At 38.3% G+C, this 17,113-nt stretch overlaps 1 protein-coding gene across 4 annotated transcripts in view; it reads right to left on the bottom strand.

The window, feature by feature from the left end:
- Positions 1-76: 76 nt before the first annotated feature.
- ANKRD28 (ankyrin repeat domain 28) overlaps positions 77-17,113 on the bottom strand; it is a 183,108-nt gene continuing 166,071 nt past the window's right edge. For all 4 annotated transcript variants that reach the window (XM_090046615.1, XM_090046614.1, XM_090046612.1 and 1 more), the window contains 8 exons: positions 16,622-16,841; positions 12,273-12,360; positions 12,099-12,182; positions 11,120-11,265; positions 10,828-10,910; positions 10,586-10,668; positions 6,538-6,629; positions 77-2,029 (listed from right to left, as the gene is read on the bottom strand). In XM_090046615.1, coding sequence (XP_089902741.1) covers positions 1,743-2,029; positions 6,538-6,629; positions 10,586-10,668; positions 10,828-10,910; positions 11,120-11,265; positions 12,099-12,182; positions 12,273-12,360; positions 16,622-16,841 — 1,083 coding nt within the window. In that variant the 3' untranslated portion in view covers positions 77-1,742. The remainder of the gene's footprint in view (positions 2,030-6,537; positions 6,630-10,585; positions 10,669-10,827; positions 10,911-11,119; positions 11,266-12,098; positions 12,183-12,272; positions 12,361-16,621; positions 16,842-17,113) is intronic.

Below are 17,113 nucleotides of genomic sequence, written 5' to 3'. Positions count from 1 at the left end.
AAAAGTTATTCAACAGAAGAAACTTTGCCATTAGTTTTTAAGTATGGTACACAGATACAAATAAATTATTCATTAATACAACTCACATCTGGGTTTTATTATACTCCGTAAAATATACAGGAATCTGGATGTACTGAAAGAGTGCAGGTAATTACAGTATTCAAGCAGTCACTATTTCTATGTACATGCTCATTAATTCTTCAAAAAAACCCACAAAATTATCAAATAGATCAAAATATTGTCCTGTTTCCACACTTTATGTTCAGAAAACCAGCTGATCAATGTACAATAGCAACAAGGTTTCCAGTTACACAATACAAAAAGGATAAAAGGAAAATTGGAATCGGTTCGTAGTAATTTATTTGTACTTTGCCGGGACATGCAAGGATTCCTTGCATGTACATAAACAATTTCACTTGAAAAGTAACAGTTATAGTTAAAGCAGAGTCAGATAAAGTAGATACTCATATTTAACAAACAAACTTCAGCTTGTGGGTCAGTCTTTCATTCTTCAGGCAATAGATATTTAAAAAAACAAACAAACCAGTAGTCTGCTATAAATAATAATAATAAAAAAATCTTAGGGCAAGTTTGAAGTACATTACAGGGACCTGCTTTTGTTGTTTTTCTAAATGGAGCACAACACAGATATCTAGTTCTTTCCAGATCTGACACTCTACCTTTTCAGTACTGAAAAATCTGAATTCATTTTAACTCAAATCCAGGATTGAAAAAAAAAAAATTACAATGGAAACACTGATTTGATTTCATGTATAAATTTTATGATGTAAAGTGGGTGAATTGTCAAAAAATCATTCCCTATGAAACTGCAGCTACAACAGGTTGTCAAGACATTTAATTTAAATTTGTATTTTTTGCACATTCCCAGTAATTACCCTTTATTTAATTTTAAATAATCTCAATTCAAAAACCAAAAGTTAAAAATCTAAAACTGTGCAACAATTACCGCTTCCCTCCCCCCATCCCTTGTTTATTACACTGTACATTATCACCCTGACTGCACCTTGTTAGCTGGTTTTCATTTTAGTATTATAAAAGTATGACAAGTTCATTTCCATTTCATTTAAAAGGAAAAGAAACTGAAAAATACATCTGCTATTTTCATGGTACATTTAAGAGCATCTGAAAGTTTTTAGGATGATAAGAAAAAAAAAAAATTCAACATTTAAAACAAAATCTGAGCTTCAATTCCAGAAGTAATTAAGGTTTAGTTAAGACAACTCCTCAATTAACCTATTCCAGTTTCCACAAAAAGGTATTTAAAAATCTTTAGGTTATTTGGTCCTTTGGCAATTTGCTGCACAAACAATGCCTACTGTACCAAACTCGTTTATTGCCTTCAAAATGGTTTTAGTTTTTATTGATAAGATTTAAATCTAGTGTCCTTTTTGTTGTACAATAGTGTCATTCATTTACATAGACTGGGGTGCACAGTCTGCAGAAATTACTCCTGGCACCACAAACAAAACAGTAAAATACAATTAAATAAAATGGTTTTGACATTCTTTATTTTTTTTCTTTTTTGCCATGGATTCCTAGTGTTTATGCTTCTTTTGCAATGCTTTAAAATAAAAGTCTCACACAGATCTTTCATATGCACCCCAATAAAAGTTTCTTCTCATGGATCTAACCGCCTTCGTATCCAAAACTAAATGTTTTGTTCAAAAGCATGACCGACTTTCCAACGACTGTTCACTCTCCAGATCGTCAGAAGAAGCCTCTTAATAGGTCTCAGAGTCTGAGTCATTAAGTTCATCCTCTTCTGTATATGGGTAGCCATCTTCCCTGCCAATGTTGTTGAAACTACAGTAAGAACTATGGTCACTCCTCATGATTGGCAAGGAATCAAAGGTAACAGTTTTTGAGGTGTTGGTGTAATGATTAATGGCATTGAACGTAAGGGAAGGTAATGTGCTGCTGGAGGAAACAGGCATCATTGTGGCCAAAATAAGCGCAAGACAATCAGCTACATCCTTATTGGGAGCACAGGCCAAAGCTGGTGTGTAACCTGGAAATCAAAATAAAACAAAAGCCTTAACTTAGAACACAGTAACAAGGTGGAATTTCCCAAAGACCACATAATTATCCCACAGTAAAACATTTTGTTTAGTTTACCACTTTCAAACAAGGAAGATAAAATTGAATGTGGTTTTAAAATTCCAGTATCATTTTCATGCTCTGTTACAAAACACCTGTCAGCTGATTACAGTTTGTATACGTACATTAGCTATACAGACTGCAGTATGTACAGGCCAGTGGGGAAGACAAGAAGGAAGGAAGATTAGACTGAGTATTAGAGGAGTTAGGAACATAGGATCTGTTTTATTAGACAACGTAAGAATTTTAAGTTAAAGTAAAGTAGTTTGGGATTTGAAGTCACAGATTTAACTGGGCAAAATAAGATATTCAATTCCTCTTCCAGGTAGCCAGCTGCAAACAGTAATTATTTGTGAAGGAAATGCAGAGCTATTTTAAATAGACCGTTACAAAAATCAACTGAAAACATGTAAAGCTTAAAGGATATTGATCTCTGACTTCATTTCTTACTGGGTGGTTCCTGCTAGTATACATCTGTCTAAGTCAAGTTGGCCAAAACATCATGGTGACTGGCATGATCTTTCAAGCAGTATGTTTTGTTACTGAAAGCACCATAAAATAAAAGCAGACATGCTAATGAGAGCTTGGCTGGCTTAGTGGGTTAAAAAGGCTACACAGGTGGCCTGGGAAAGCCCCATGTTTAAAGAGCCAGCTGTTGTGGCAGGCCTTGGAGTGCCTAACTTGAAACCAGTGGAAACCATGAGTTGGCAAGCTCATGTGCACAAGAGAACACAACAAGGTCACAGTTGTTTTTCTAGGTCACGGTCACTTATATATGACATTTCTGCTTTGGTATCTGACTTCTGCCCTGTACACTTGCCTCTTTTGTACTACTCAGCTGGCAAAAGTGCTGCCTAGCACCAACCTGTAAACTGCTCTGCAGGCTGCCCTTTCAGGGATTAGGTCTACTTCAGAAAAGCACTAAGCATGAGGGTAACATCAGGCACATGATTTGAATGGAGCTATGCCTGTGCTCAAGCACAAACTGGCTTCCTCCAGAGGCAAGGGAGCCTTTCCCTCACCTGTAATAAATACAGACTCTGCCTTTGGGAAGGAAAAACTCCAGTGGTTTCTCCAACTCAGCAATGTCCATTTGAAATAAGGTCTCACATGGATTTGGTAACCAGGAAAAAAAAATGCAGATATGGCAAAGCTTTAAAGGAAAGTCAATAATAAACAATGAACAAGGTATGATCCAGGCAGGAACTTGGTTTCTCAGCACATGTTCTATGTGGTAAAGACTTTTTTTTTTTTTTTTTTTTTTAATAGTTTTAGAATTTAGCTTGACAGCTGCCAGTTCAGTTTTATTGTCAGAAAATACTGGACCAGTATGTATTTGCTGAACTGCTCAAAAGTGGTAAGATTTTTGATAAACTTGTTGAACATATGACCACTGACCAATATGCTGTTATATTGTTTTCAATAAAGGTTTTGTACCATGCTGTTTTGAGAACTGATTTTTAAGAAACTTGTATCTTTTCAGTGGGAAACTAGGGGTTGTATCAGATTAAAACTAAGGAACAGGTCACTGGAGCACAGAAAGTACTAACGGAATATGTGATCAGGACTTAGCCGGTGTGTTTTATTTTACTATATTTACTCAAATTTATGACGACGAGAAGTCCCTAGTTCTGTAATACTGTATTACCATCTAGTTCTTCGTACAGCACTTTTCACACGTAGGGTCTAAGCACTTACAAGTGTCATCACCCCCCCTTTAAATACAAGGGCACTGGTGAGGTGACCATGATTTCCCAAGGTCATCTAGTGGCAGAAGGAAATAATATTTCTCAGTCTACTACTGGTTCTACATTGCCTCCCCTGAGATTTACAAAGGTCCAGGTATGTACATTCAGGTAATGACAGCTGAATGCTTATTAATATAATAAAAAATAAATTATCATCTCAATATGAACCTAACAAATCCTCCCAGAGAAGGGAGGAAAAGCAAATTGAGGCACAAGCCATCCCATCATTAACATTAAGGATTTTCTGAAGGGGAGTACGGGGGGTGGGAACAAGCTTAAAGAGCTGAGATACAATCAGAACAAAGGTTTTAGAGCACTGCTAGGTCATGAATCACTACAGAGATCATGAGTCTAGAAAATTATTTTTAAGAGAAGTAAAAAGAACTGCATGCAGCTGCTGCATCTCTTTGCTGCAAGACTGACTACCGTTACTAATATGCTGTTGATCAAAAGCAACATGTGACATGTTAAAGGCCATTTAAAACCACAGACTACTATACTTTAGCTAGTTAGAAGTGATGCTGTAGCTGTGATGGCCCAGGAATTGTGCGAGGAACAAGGATTTCTTTGAATGATCTCTTTTATTGGATCAACTGCACAGCTGGGATAGAGTTAGACAAGCTTTCAAAGGTCTGAATTCTGCAAAAGAATGCCTTACATTCTTTTTCTGAAGAAGTATTTCTTCTGAAGAAGAATGTCTTCCATTTGAAATTTGTCTAGCTCTATCCCAACTATGCAGTTGGTCCAATAAAAATACTGCCCAAAGAAATCCTTGCCTCTCATATGCTTTTGCTAGTCATGCAACCGCTTCTAAAAATTTTCTTGCTTAAAAACTCATTAATATTTAGTGAAAAATGAATTTATGATTAATATAAAATTCTACAGAACATTTCAAATTTATTTGGTTACAGAGGGCTTCATCAAGACTGGATGCAGGGAAAAAGCAGTGGAAGATTAAATTGATGTGGAAATGAATATGGAATTCAGGGATGACTTCAATCTTTGCCTACGAGGAAGTTATTAGAAAGATTTCAATTAAATGTTTGTTAGTGAAACACCCCTTCACAAACTGAAACATAAGAGTAAAGATCAATTTTTTTCCCCTTACTCATAGAAAGTAAAATTTCTGAAAAAATGAGGTTAAGAAACATGCTGGTAATCCAGACATCTCAAAATAATTACGTAGTTTTTATATGAATCCTTGGAGTGATTAACATAAGTAGATTGACTTTATTTTGCAAATCTTTACTTACAAGAAAACCACTTTCCAGTTAATCGTTTAATTTGCCACTCCAATGTGAATACAAATAGTGACCAACTATCAGGAGTTAACTAAGGGGTGGGGAAGGGGTTGTCATCAGGAAATCAGAACAATGGTAAATTGAACCAGGGGTGAATTATCCAATAGATTCATTTAGTTTATTGTACAAAAAGAAAAGTGTGCATTTCGGGGGGGACATCAGCCCCACTCTCCCCATTTTGTTGAAGTGCTGATGGTATGCTTGGTACCATACAGCACATACTGAGGAAGACATGGTTCCTGTATCCTAGTTTTAATGTATAAAACTTAAACTAAGGCTTGCTCTCTTATCACAGTATTCAGTTTTGTTTGAAATATCAGGTCTCTGAAGTGTCTGTCCTCTCAGGAGTTAAGCCAGCATGATCAAGTTTTGAGTACTAGGATATGAAAGGATTCCTTCATTCAGTAGGATTTGATCAACTGAAGATATTATAGCAGCTTTACTGGATAAAGTATTACCATCTCAAATTAGTCCAAATCACTTGCATCTCAACTGCCAGAAATCTATCAAAACAAACTATCTACATCTCTCTTAATATTTTTCTGGTTTACTACTGTAATTCAACAGGGAAAACAGGTAATCTCTCTCTTTCCTATGAATGCACTTGGATACTACAGTGGTGGACACTAAATGCTAGATAGGAAGACAGATAGGAAGCAAAGCATCAGATATTAGTGCAAAACAACTTTTTATTTGTACAAATATGTGCTATGGAAACAAGAACCTTTTCACACATGAGTGTCAATTTCTTGACATGGCAACTCTTAATGGAAGGATAAAAAGCCTCCTGCAGTTTCTACACAGCTTAATTCAATTTACCTCTCCCTTGAAAAAGATTAATGAAGACTTGAAGCAAGCTCAGGCCCTGAACAGGTGTAATATGTGAAGAGCTCCAAAAATAACCTACCAAGAGCATGATTTTCTGTTGTGATGATTTTCTTGATTCTGTATTCTACAAAACTCCTACCAAGTCAGAAACTTGAGATCTGAGAATAGGAAACTGATTCCTATTTACTGCTCGGAAACTTCAGTCAACCCATTTCAGTAAACTGCATATTCATTAATTCATCTACTGAACAAGCTCACACTGGTGTGCTCTTTTGATCATTTCTAGTACTGCTAAAACTAAATCTGTCAAACGACTATTTCAAATCAGTAATTTGTTTGATAACTTGCTTTACTGTTCAAAATCCATCTGCCCTTTCCACTGTTCCTGCCTTGCTAACAAGAGCCATATCAACACAGCCCTTATTTGAGGGAAGGAGCCTATGGTGCAACCATTATAAAATTAATGAAATGCTGCCTTTTCCAAGCAGTTCAAGCATAAAACAAGAGTTCCTTACTGGAAAACAAGGTGAATTTATTCTTACCATTTTCATCTACAGCAAGGACACTTGCTCCCTTCCCTAAAAGTTCTTGAACTACAACTGTCAATCCATTTCGGGCAGCAACATGCAGAGGTCTGTGGAGAAGACAAGCAAACCGAGACATAAGCCCAAAACAAATTATAATATTTTAGGAATCTATAGTTGATAAAGTAACAATTTAAAATGAAAAAACAGGAAGTTACGTACTCATATTTGTTCTGTCTTACGACATATTTCTTTGTGACGGAGGGAATTACTACCTACATCAAGCGTGCCATATTACATCCAAAAAAATTAAAAAGATCATCATCCTAAATGGGCAGCAACAGTTCTCCTAGTCTTAGAACTAATACATCAGCTTTTTGTAATCCTTCACTGAAATCTGAAGTTTAGATCTATCTGGGAAATATGGCCTATCACTGACAATAACCTTTTACAAGAATACAAGGACCAGTAGAATGGTAGTCATGTTCTCTTTGTATATAGTATAGTTGAAATGTGATGCCTCTCTTTTAGACAGTTTGACCTTTAGAAACTAGAGAACTATCTGTCTCTGTAGATGGAATCATTTCCTCAGTTTACAAGGAATGAAGAGACCCAAAGAAAAATACAGTACAACATATTAGTTACCTACCAAATGTGATCTACTAAATATAACTTTATACTTTCAAAGCACCACAATCCATCAAGCCAAGTTGTCAGCTTTACCTCATAACATATAACAGCAAAATCTTCAAAAACCAGAGTCAAAAGAGAGGCATCACAATTCTTCAACTGCCTAAGGCAGCAATTTTAACCTTTTTAGACTCAAGGCACCCTTCAGAAAATGTTTTGTGAGTTTTCACTTTTTGACTGCAGAAAAATAGAGCAATCTTCTGCTGCAAATACCTAAAAGACCACAACAGGTCAGAATGGTTTTAATACTATTGATTCCTATTTGAAATCTTAGGTGTACCAACATGATTCACAAGATAAACCCAAACAGTGCTAAGGTAGCTTGGCATCCTTGAAAGGATCTCAAGACACCTCTGGCTAAGAATCATTGGCTTAGCAAAATAAGATACATTTTCATTTAAAAAAGAAATTAAGCAAGACAATTCACAGAATACCTAGTTAACTAGGTAGTTTTCTTCAGTTTCATATTGATTTTCAGTTATGAGAATGTGTAAGGACCCTCAAATTAACTAACCTCTCTACTTCGGAGAAAAAAAGAAAGTATATGGTATTGACAAAAATAGGAATAAGGTAATGGAGGGAAGGGAAGAAGCAGGAAAACTGGGAAAGAAAAACTACCCACTGGCATCAGCTGAAAATACTAAAATTAAAAAAGTAGAGTAACTCTGCATAGCACAGATAAGCTGAAATCTCACTCCCCAAAATATTTAGAATTTGGGCCCACAGCTGACAGCACTGATACAGTTTATGATGCAAGGTGTCTAAAAACTAAATGTAACTCATAAATTCTATGCCAACAAAACATTTTTAAACAGCTCAATTAATAAAGTTTTGTGCTGCTGAATGTAACGAGAGTCATCAGATCCCCGCCCCCTGATGCACCACAGACTATAAAGTAAGATGTAGAGAAGCCAAGTTGTTAGGGAAGAACCAGAAGAGCCTGCAGCAGCTTAGATTGCCACTTCTGTCCCTATCCTCTGGCCTGGCCCTCAGCTGTCTTTTTTCTCCCCAACCACTTCTGCTTTCCTTGTACTGTGGCAACCAGCTCCCCATCATCAACACCTCGATGCACGTGTTGCCATGGACGTAGTCTTTCTAGACTTCAGCAAGGCCTTTGACACCGTCTCCCACCCCATCCTCATTAAAAAACTATGCGACTGTGGCATTGATGCCTACACAATCAGATGGACTGCAGATTGGTTCAAGGGTCAAACTCAGAGGGTGGTGGTGGATGGGCCATATTCGACCTGGGGGGAAGTGGGCAACAGAGTCCCCCAGGGCTTGGTCCTGGGGCCTGCGCTGTTCAATTTCTTCATCAGCGATTTGGACGACAGGGTGAATTGCAACCTGTTTAAATTCGCTGATGATACCAAAATTTGGGGTGAGGTGAGCACGCTGGTAGGGAAGGAAATACTGCAACAAGACCAGGATAGGTTACAGGAGTGGGCTGACAAACAGGATGCGTTTCAATACTGACAAGTGCAGGGTGCTGCACTTAGGCAGTAGAAACCAGCAGCACACTTATAGAATGGGAAACTCCCTTCTTGAGAGCATGGAGGCAGAAAGGGATCTTGGAGTCATTATTGACTCCAAGATGAACATGGGCCGAAAATGCGAGGTCATGGTTGGCAGGGCTAACCGGACTTTGTCGTGCATCCACAGGTGCATCTCAAGTAGAGCCAGGGAGGTGATTCTCCCCCTCTATGTGATGCTGGTCAGGCCACAGCTGGAGTACTGCGTCCAGTTCTGCACGCCCCATTTCAGGAGGGATGTGGACAACACTGAGAGGGTCCAGAGGACGGCCACCCGCGTGATCTGGGGACTACAGGGCAGACCCTACAATGAAAGACTGCGGGACCTGAACTTGTTCAGCCTTCACAAGAGAAGGCTGAGGGGGCACCTGGTGACCATCTATAAACTCACTAGGGGGGACCAGAAGGGTTTAGGGGAGACACTGTTTCCTCTAGCGCCCCCTGGCATGACAAGGAACAATGGACACAAATTATTAGAGAGTAGATTTAGGTTAGACATCTGTAAGAACTACTTCACAGTTAGGGTAGCTAGAAGCTGGAACCAACTTCCTAGGGAAGTGGTGCTGGCTCCTACCCTGGGTGTCTTTAAGAGGCTTGATGACTACCTGGCTGGACTCATTTGAGTCCAGTCTTTTCTCCCACCCAGGCAGGGGGGTCGGACTTGAAGATCTACAAAGCCCCTTCCAACCCTACTTCTATGATTCTATGATCAAAAAGCTCCTCTCTGCTGCTGCTTGTAGCATGTTACCCAACATCTAAGGCTAGAGGATAAGAGGCACCTTAGCTATTGTAATTCTGTAGTCAAAGCAACCTCCAATGGGCAGAAGGTGGAACTATGAGAAAATCCCTGGGGCAACAAAGGGACATGCGATAGTTCAACAGGGATGCAGAAATGCAAGAGAGAAAAGCTAAACTCTCAATTCCGCAATGCCACTGATGTCAATCTTTTCTTCTGATTTCAAAGACACCGTTAAAGCAATTTAAAGCAATTTTGCTCTGTACCACCAAGATCACAGGCTGACTGATCTTGGAAAAAATGCAGGAGAAGCCATTTTTATTAAAACCCCTTCTTCACAGAACTACAGGATGTACTGAGAACTGAGGAATGAAATGCTGCTTACATTACCAATTTCCCTGATAGCTAGGCTGACAAAATAGCTTTAGTGTTTCTTTAAGAAAGAATCTTTAGGAAGTACCTAAGGTGCTAGTCACATGGCTTTAAGTGGAAAAACAAATCTGAATTTCTTGTTCTATTTCAATGATTTACTTCTTTTTACCACCGTGAAACACCCCGATCCCAAATGTTGCCTGGGTATGCCTTTGAGAGACAGTCCTCAGGTGCTCCCACACCTTTGGGATGCCCTTCTGCCCCAAACCTCTCTCTGCTGTTGCTTGACCACTGCGAATAAGATGAGATGAGCCAGAGGCCAACTCCTTGTTATGTGTATTATATACACTATAATATACTGTACTATAATATATATTAAGCACACACATGGACACAGACATGACACAAAATTAGTATTTTGTAACTCTCTTTTTAAACCAGAAAAAAGATGCCTATACAGAATTAAAACACAGAATCCTTGAGTTGGAAGCATAAGGTTTTTCTGGAATCTCTTTTGCTTAACTTGGGTGTGTGCATGTGCGTGTGCATGTGTTTCTTTCTTTAAATACAGCTGGAATGAAAAATGCATCTTAAATATTCTTGTATTACATGGTTTTCAAAAACTGAGAAAACTCACTCTAAAAAAATGCATTTTCCTCATGAAAATAAAGTCTTAGTAAGAGCCAAAAACATTTTGAAAATTGAACCATGAAAAATTTTCCGTGGCCATACATACGTTTGCAAGGCTGCATTGGTGGCATTGATGAGGTTTCTATCTGTAATCTTCTCCAGTATTAACAAGGCACTAGTTTCATGACCCTAAACATACAGCAAATGTGTGTCATAACATATAATCCTTAGAAAATTATTCTGTATATCTTTTTACAGTAGTTTGTGGAGTTTTACAAGCAAGACTTAATATTTGGACAGTTTTCATTAACAACAACACACCAATTGAGTCTCAAAATGCATACGCACCTTGCTGCAAGCCAAATGAAGTGCAGTGTTTTTACTACCATCTTGCAAGGTCAGATCAGCCTTCGCACTGCTAACAAGCACCTCTGAAGGAAGAAAGTTTGCATCAATGAAAAAGTTAAGTGTATTCTAAAGTTATTACTGATTTAAATCTCTTTTAAAAGAAAGGTGAAAACCTAAATACACTTTTAATTAAAAAAAACAAAAATGCCTGACTACATAATGCATGGTAGTTTTACAGGAACAATGCAACACTAATATCAAGAGTAAAACTAGAACAGAACTTTTTCTTTACCAACTGTATTGGTTTGCCCATTTTCTGCAGCCATCATCAAAGGTGTCTTCCCAGAAGAATCTACAGCGTTTACTTGAGCGTTGTGGCTAAGGAGAAGCTGTAAACACTCCACATGATCTGTGAAAGCTGCTGCATGAAGAGGTGTTCTAAAAGGAATCAAAAGACATTGGCTTAAGGTCCAAAAACATAAAAATATATTGTTTACAAGTAGAAACAGACTAATTCTGCAATTACATTTGGGTAGGCAGTCAGGGCACCCACATTCATTGCAGCTATTATAGGTAGAACTGTTATAATTTTTTCAATTTTTAATAAGCCTGAAAAAAAAGCATTTATAGTCACTGGCAATAAATTCAAAGAGTTTATTTAGCAACACATTAATTGATGACATGGACAATCTAGAAAAAAAATAAAAATGGACAATGAATTGGACCGTATCCAATAGTAAAAATGCTCACTTTCCCCACACAATAAAAAGCTTATTCAAACCTTACTCAGTACAATAGGACTGAGATACTTCTTTGCAGGATTAGCTTTCTTACCCACTGCTGCATAAAAGAAAGTTTCTAAAGTATCCAGGACTATACAGAGCCACAGCAAAGTGCATTCCAAGATGCTTGCTGGAGCTTTTATTTCAAAGGGTGTGACTTCTCTGATCAGCTGTGCGCAACTACAGAGGTGTCCAGCAGATCAGAGAAGAGATGCCCTGAAGGAAGTCATATCAAGTAGCTTTTTTATTATTATAAATTCAGCATCTGGCTGCGAATTTGTACCCAGAAACTAATCACCTAGGTTCTACTGTACATGGTTTTTAAAAATAACCAATTACTTTTTTTAATAGTATGGAGTAGAAAGGAGCTTCTAATGGAGAACTTAAAACACATACTATGGTTTAAAAACCAAGTAGGCTGTGACAAATTGCAAAATCATAGCAAATATACTGCCCATGATATTTCTTAAGTGTAGTTATAAGACTTACCTTCCTTTAGAATCTGTTGAATTTACAATGCCAGCACCAAGAGTGTCAATTAACATTTCTGCAGCACCTTCATTGTCATTTATCCTATAAAAAATTAGACAGGCTATTAGTTACTGAACATCATGGCTTTAGTTCAATATTGTAATAAGATCTGGTAATAGTAACCTTCCTTACACAGCGCAATGCAATGGACTGAAAGAATTCCCTTCCATTTTCTGGAAAATTTCTTGTTCCAAAAGAAGCTCTACACAGCTGTCATGACCTAAATGAGTTTAAAAGTCAGATATTAAAAACAAAATAAGAAAAACACCATTTGAAGTTTATGGTAATAATAAAGGTGAGGCAAATTAAATGAAACACTTGTTTGAAAGCAAAAAACCCCAACCAATCTTGAACAATGTTGGATTTGGCTGCACGTTGGAATGAAGAACGGTATGCCATGTTTTCAGGATTTGGAAAGCAGAAGCACTATTTCTCCTACAACTCCTCCCACTCAAGTGCAACTGCAATTTTCATCTATTTGTTATTAATCAGTTTACAGACAGTCTCTTTAAATCAGAGAGACAAAGATAAACTTATTTTCAGAATTTTATTCCAGTTACAGAAAGATATTTGGAATCACATTTCCATGATATATGAAACCATCAATTTTCAAGTCATTCCACCACCTGTTAGAAAGTTCTTATTTATAAATGCCATATTCTCTTGCATATAATATGCCTCAGAATAAGATACACATCTTGATTTTGAAAGGCAGAATGAAGAAAAAAATATTTCCTTATAGTAAGTAACTGAGTACAAGCAGCTACGGAGCAGAGCTTGCTCACTGTTCTGCTTCCTATGAGCTGTGTGCAGATTTTGTTCGCACTTTTGCTGGAAACTGTCAAATGGTTTTCATCTTCTCACATATAAATCCACTGCAATTTCCAGCAGCTGTTTTTTGTGGGACGGGTACGTAACATACGTGAAAAGACAGGATATATAAACTAGCTTTCAAGTTGCTCAGTGTCATTGCTCAGTGTTATATTGCTATGTGATAGGCATTAAATATATGTAATCAAACCCAAAATCAAAACAAAAAAAAAAAATCAAAATTGGTGGACAAAGGTATGTTCAATTTGTACTCAGTTATGAATCCTATTCTTAAAAGCTAAATATAACCTTTGTTATGGTCACAAGTAACCATGTTTTATTTGCTTACTACATGCAACATGTAAACTGGACCTGCTCTACATATGCAGGCAAAAGGCACGATAGGATCTAATGTGCTATCCACACAATGGTGTCACCTGCCATGCCACACATGAATAGCAGAAGGTGCAATTGTAGGATCATGCATTAGATCCCCTCATGTCTACTGTTGTCACAAAGCAAGCTCCAGCATCTAGGAGACCATTTGTTGACAAGGCTCCCAGCACAGGGATGCCTCATGCACTTGGGGCTGGATGACTGCAGCTGTTGTAATCTCCAAGCCAAGGGAGCACCTGTGCACCCCCCACGGCTGGGAGATCACAGCAGCATCCAACAGCTGCTGGGACCCACAGCCTCCAAGATATGGACTCTGGGTCTCAGCAGCCATGGTGCTGCTGGAGCTGACAGTCCTCTTAGCTTCAGGACTCTCAGTCCCATCTGCAAATGTGGGATTATGAAGTCTGTGCAGCTGCATGACTGCACCCCAGGTAATGGGAAATTGCAGCAGCTGCAGTCTCCCAGACACTGGGAACTGCCTACACATTCCAACTGATGGTGGATAGAAACAGGGAATAAAGTTATTACACATTTTCAAGCAGTAACTTTATAGATGGTTTGAACTTTTTGAGGTGCCATAGTTAATTTGCACATGTAGCCAGTCTAAATTTATTGTGCAATTAATCCAGTAACTGCAGAAAAATGTGTAAAGGGGGTCTTGCTGACTGACTGCATAAAATCAAGAAACTGTGGTAAACCTGCAATTTGAACAAAGCCAAAAAGCATTTTAGGTTAGGGTACCCTTCCCATGGAATATGAGGGTTTAGCTTGACCCAGTCCATGAATTTCTATTACTACTGTAACTTTCTTTTTCATGGATTATGAATTCTCTCCAAAAAATAGTATAGATACATTCAGAGATGCCAAATACATTGGGGCCCAAGGGCTCTGTCTTCTTCGGAAAGAGGGCTATCACCTGAAATGCATAAAACTTTCCACATGTCCATCATCTTAGCCCTCCCCCAGCAAAGATAAAAAGTCAGTGCCTATGGATACACTGTCATCTTCAATAAAATTTTAAGCCCAATCCTTGCAAAAATGCACCAAGGAAACCATAGTAGCTTCCTGTTAGTTCAGCAACTTGATGAATACAACAGAGCTGGTAATCCTATTAAATCTGTTCTTCCTCAATATCAAACAGGTTTATACCATCTCTGCAATATTGACAACATTAAAGGAACTGAAGTTCGTAAGACAGATTTTTCTACATTTACACAGGCCACACAAAATAACACTTACCAAAAACTAAGGCTGTAAGTATAGCAAAGTATGCACAGATGTAAAGCTAAAAGCATACCGTAACAAGGAAGCAGTTCTCCTTTTAACTCAGTATCAGTTATTTTGACCTTTTAAAATTAAATTAATAGAACAGATGGGAACCTACACAGGACAAGATGAAGAAGTTCTACTTTTTCAAGTAAGTAGGTCCATATTACTACAATTACATATGTCTTCATTCCAGATCCATGTAGTCTTTATGTTCATAACAAACTGCTGTGAGATGAGTGTATATGAAGCAGCAGCATACCTACAGGCTGGGGAACTCCCTTATCGGCAGCACAGAGGCAGAGAAAGATCTCGGAATCACTACTGATTCCAGGATGAACAAAGGCTGCCAATGTGGGGATGCAGTCCGGAAGGCTAACTGCACCTTGGCATGCATCCACAGATGCATCATGAGCAGGTCCAAGGAGGTGATCCTCCCCCTCTATGCGACATTGGTCAGGCTGCGGTTGGAGTATTGCATCCAGTTCTGGGCGCCACACTTCAGGAGGGATGTGGACAGCATGGAGAGGGTCCAGAGGAGGGCCACTTGCATGATCCAGGGGCAACAGGGCCAGACCTATGAGGAGAAGCTATGGGACCTGAGCCTGTTCAGCCACCACAAAAGAAGGCTGAGGGGATCTGGTGGCCGCCTATAAACTTGCCAAGGGGGACCAGCAGGCAATGGGAGAGTCCCTGTTCCCCTGAGCACTACCGGGGGTAACAAGGAACAATGGCCGTAAGTTGACAGTGTAGATTCAGGCTAGATATCAACCAGGAGGCACTACTTCACTGTTAGGGCGGCTAAGAGCTGGAACCAACTTCCAAGGGAAGTGGTGCTGGCTTCTACCTTGGGGGTCTTCAAAAGGAGGCTAGACAGCCACCTAGCTGGGATCATTTGACCCCAGCATTCTTTCCTGCCCATAGCAGGGGGTCGGACTAGATGATCTGCTTAGGTCCCTTCCGACCCTACCAACTATGAAACTATGAAGAGCAGCCATTTTTTTATTTCATTCAGACAGCATGGTGCAAGGGAAGACGCAAGCAAAAGGAAGGCGAAAATATGTTTTCCTCAACTTTTCTACCTATGTGGTTTGATGGGATGCTTATAAGGCAAGTAAAAAACCTGCATAATGTTTAAACCTGGAATTATTTTGATTATTTGACTATTTAATTTCCATTTAATGTTGCAGCATTACTGTGTTTTAAAATAATATACTATAAACACAAAAAAGTGAAAGGCAGTCTATGTGAAACAAATATGGTAACTCCTAAACTCTAAAAAGAGGTAATATGCAAAACCTTTTTATTTATTTCAACTAAAAGCTTGATTGTGCTCCTACTCAACTCAGCATTAAACACTGACGTCAATAGACATCACTGATGTCAACAGAACTGGACCAAATCCTAGTTAGTAAACATTGGCTGGACAATCTATTCATTATGCTTAGAAACAGAGAAGACTCAAATAATTATGTCAACAGAACAGTGCATGTTTGGTGACTAATGCACAAACTAAAGAGGACTTTCCAATCAGGAAGATTTAGCACTGTCACATTTAGTTAACCTAGAGATGAATATGTTTGTACAAATATTAACAGACAAACATGTCAAAATTTGAGCTATTACATACAAATCATGCACATGTATGCAAGTTGCCTATGAATAAATATATTTTAGCAAAACAGTTTATGTGCCAGCACCTGAAAACCTAAAACTCAGTACTCTGTTTTGTGCATAATGAATATACCCATATGTTGTCTCGTCATCTAGAAAGAAAAACCTCACTTGCAAGTTGTTTCTGAATTTTTTTTAAGTTATTTTTTTTAGACACCAGAAGCAAATAAACCTCTAAGAGTAACTTTTTTTTTTTTTTTTTTTTTTTTTAAACATGCAAAGTTTTATATTATTTCCAAACTCAACCTGAATCTGGGAAGAGTTCTGGGGACAAGAAACTTCTGGATGTTAAGTATTTTCTTCTCCAGATCCTCCTCTTGCTCCTTTGTACTTACCATTATAACAAGCCCAGTGCAGTGACGTATATCCATGATTGTCTGCTATTGCAGGTACTGTATCCACAGATGTTGCTGACTGCAAAAGAGCTCCTAAAACACCAATATGGCCACATGCAGCTGACAAGTGTATAGGTGTTCGCCCCCTGCAGTCTCGTAATAAGGACTTAGCACCATGTTGAAGCAGTGCTTCCACACATTCCTCATGGCCAGTCACTGCCTGGCAGGGAAAGAAACAAATATGAGTATGTTTACAACTTGCAAGTATAGTTCAAAACACAGAAATAAAATGGTTTTCACTCTCTTAATATTTAAGGCTGTGACTGCAAAAAAAGCCCAATTGTTCTTGCTTCAGCAAATGAGCAACATTAAAGGAAAAACAAAAAACCCAACAAAACAACAGAAACCCCAGTCAACTATCCTTATTAGCTTAATGATAGGTTACATACACTTCTTATTCAATGGACTTAAAATGCAATCAGTAATCTCCAT

The sequence above is a fragment of the Crocodylus siamensis genome, chromosome 5 (genome assembly GCF_052110815.1).
Source record: "Crocodylus siamensis isolate JL-2025a chromosome 5, ASM5211081v1, whole genome shotgun sequence".
Taxonomy (NCBI): Eukaryota; Metazoa; Chordata; order Crocodylia; family Crocodylidae; genus Crocodylus; species Crocodylus siamensis.
This window is presented reverse-complemented; position numbering and strand designations above follow the sequence as displayed.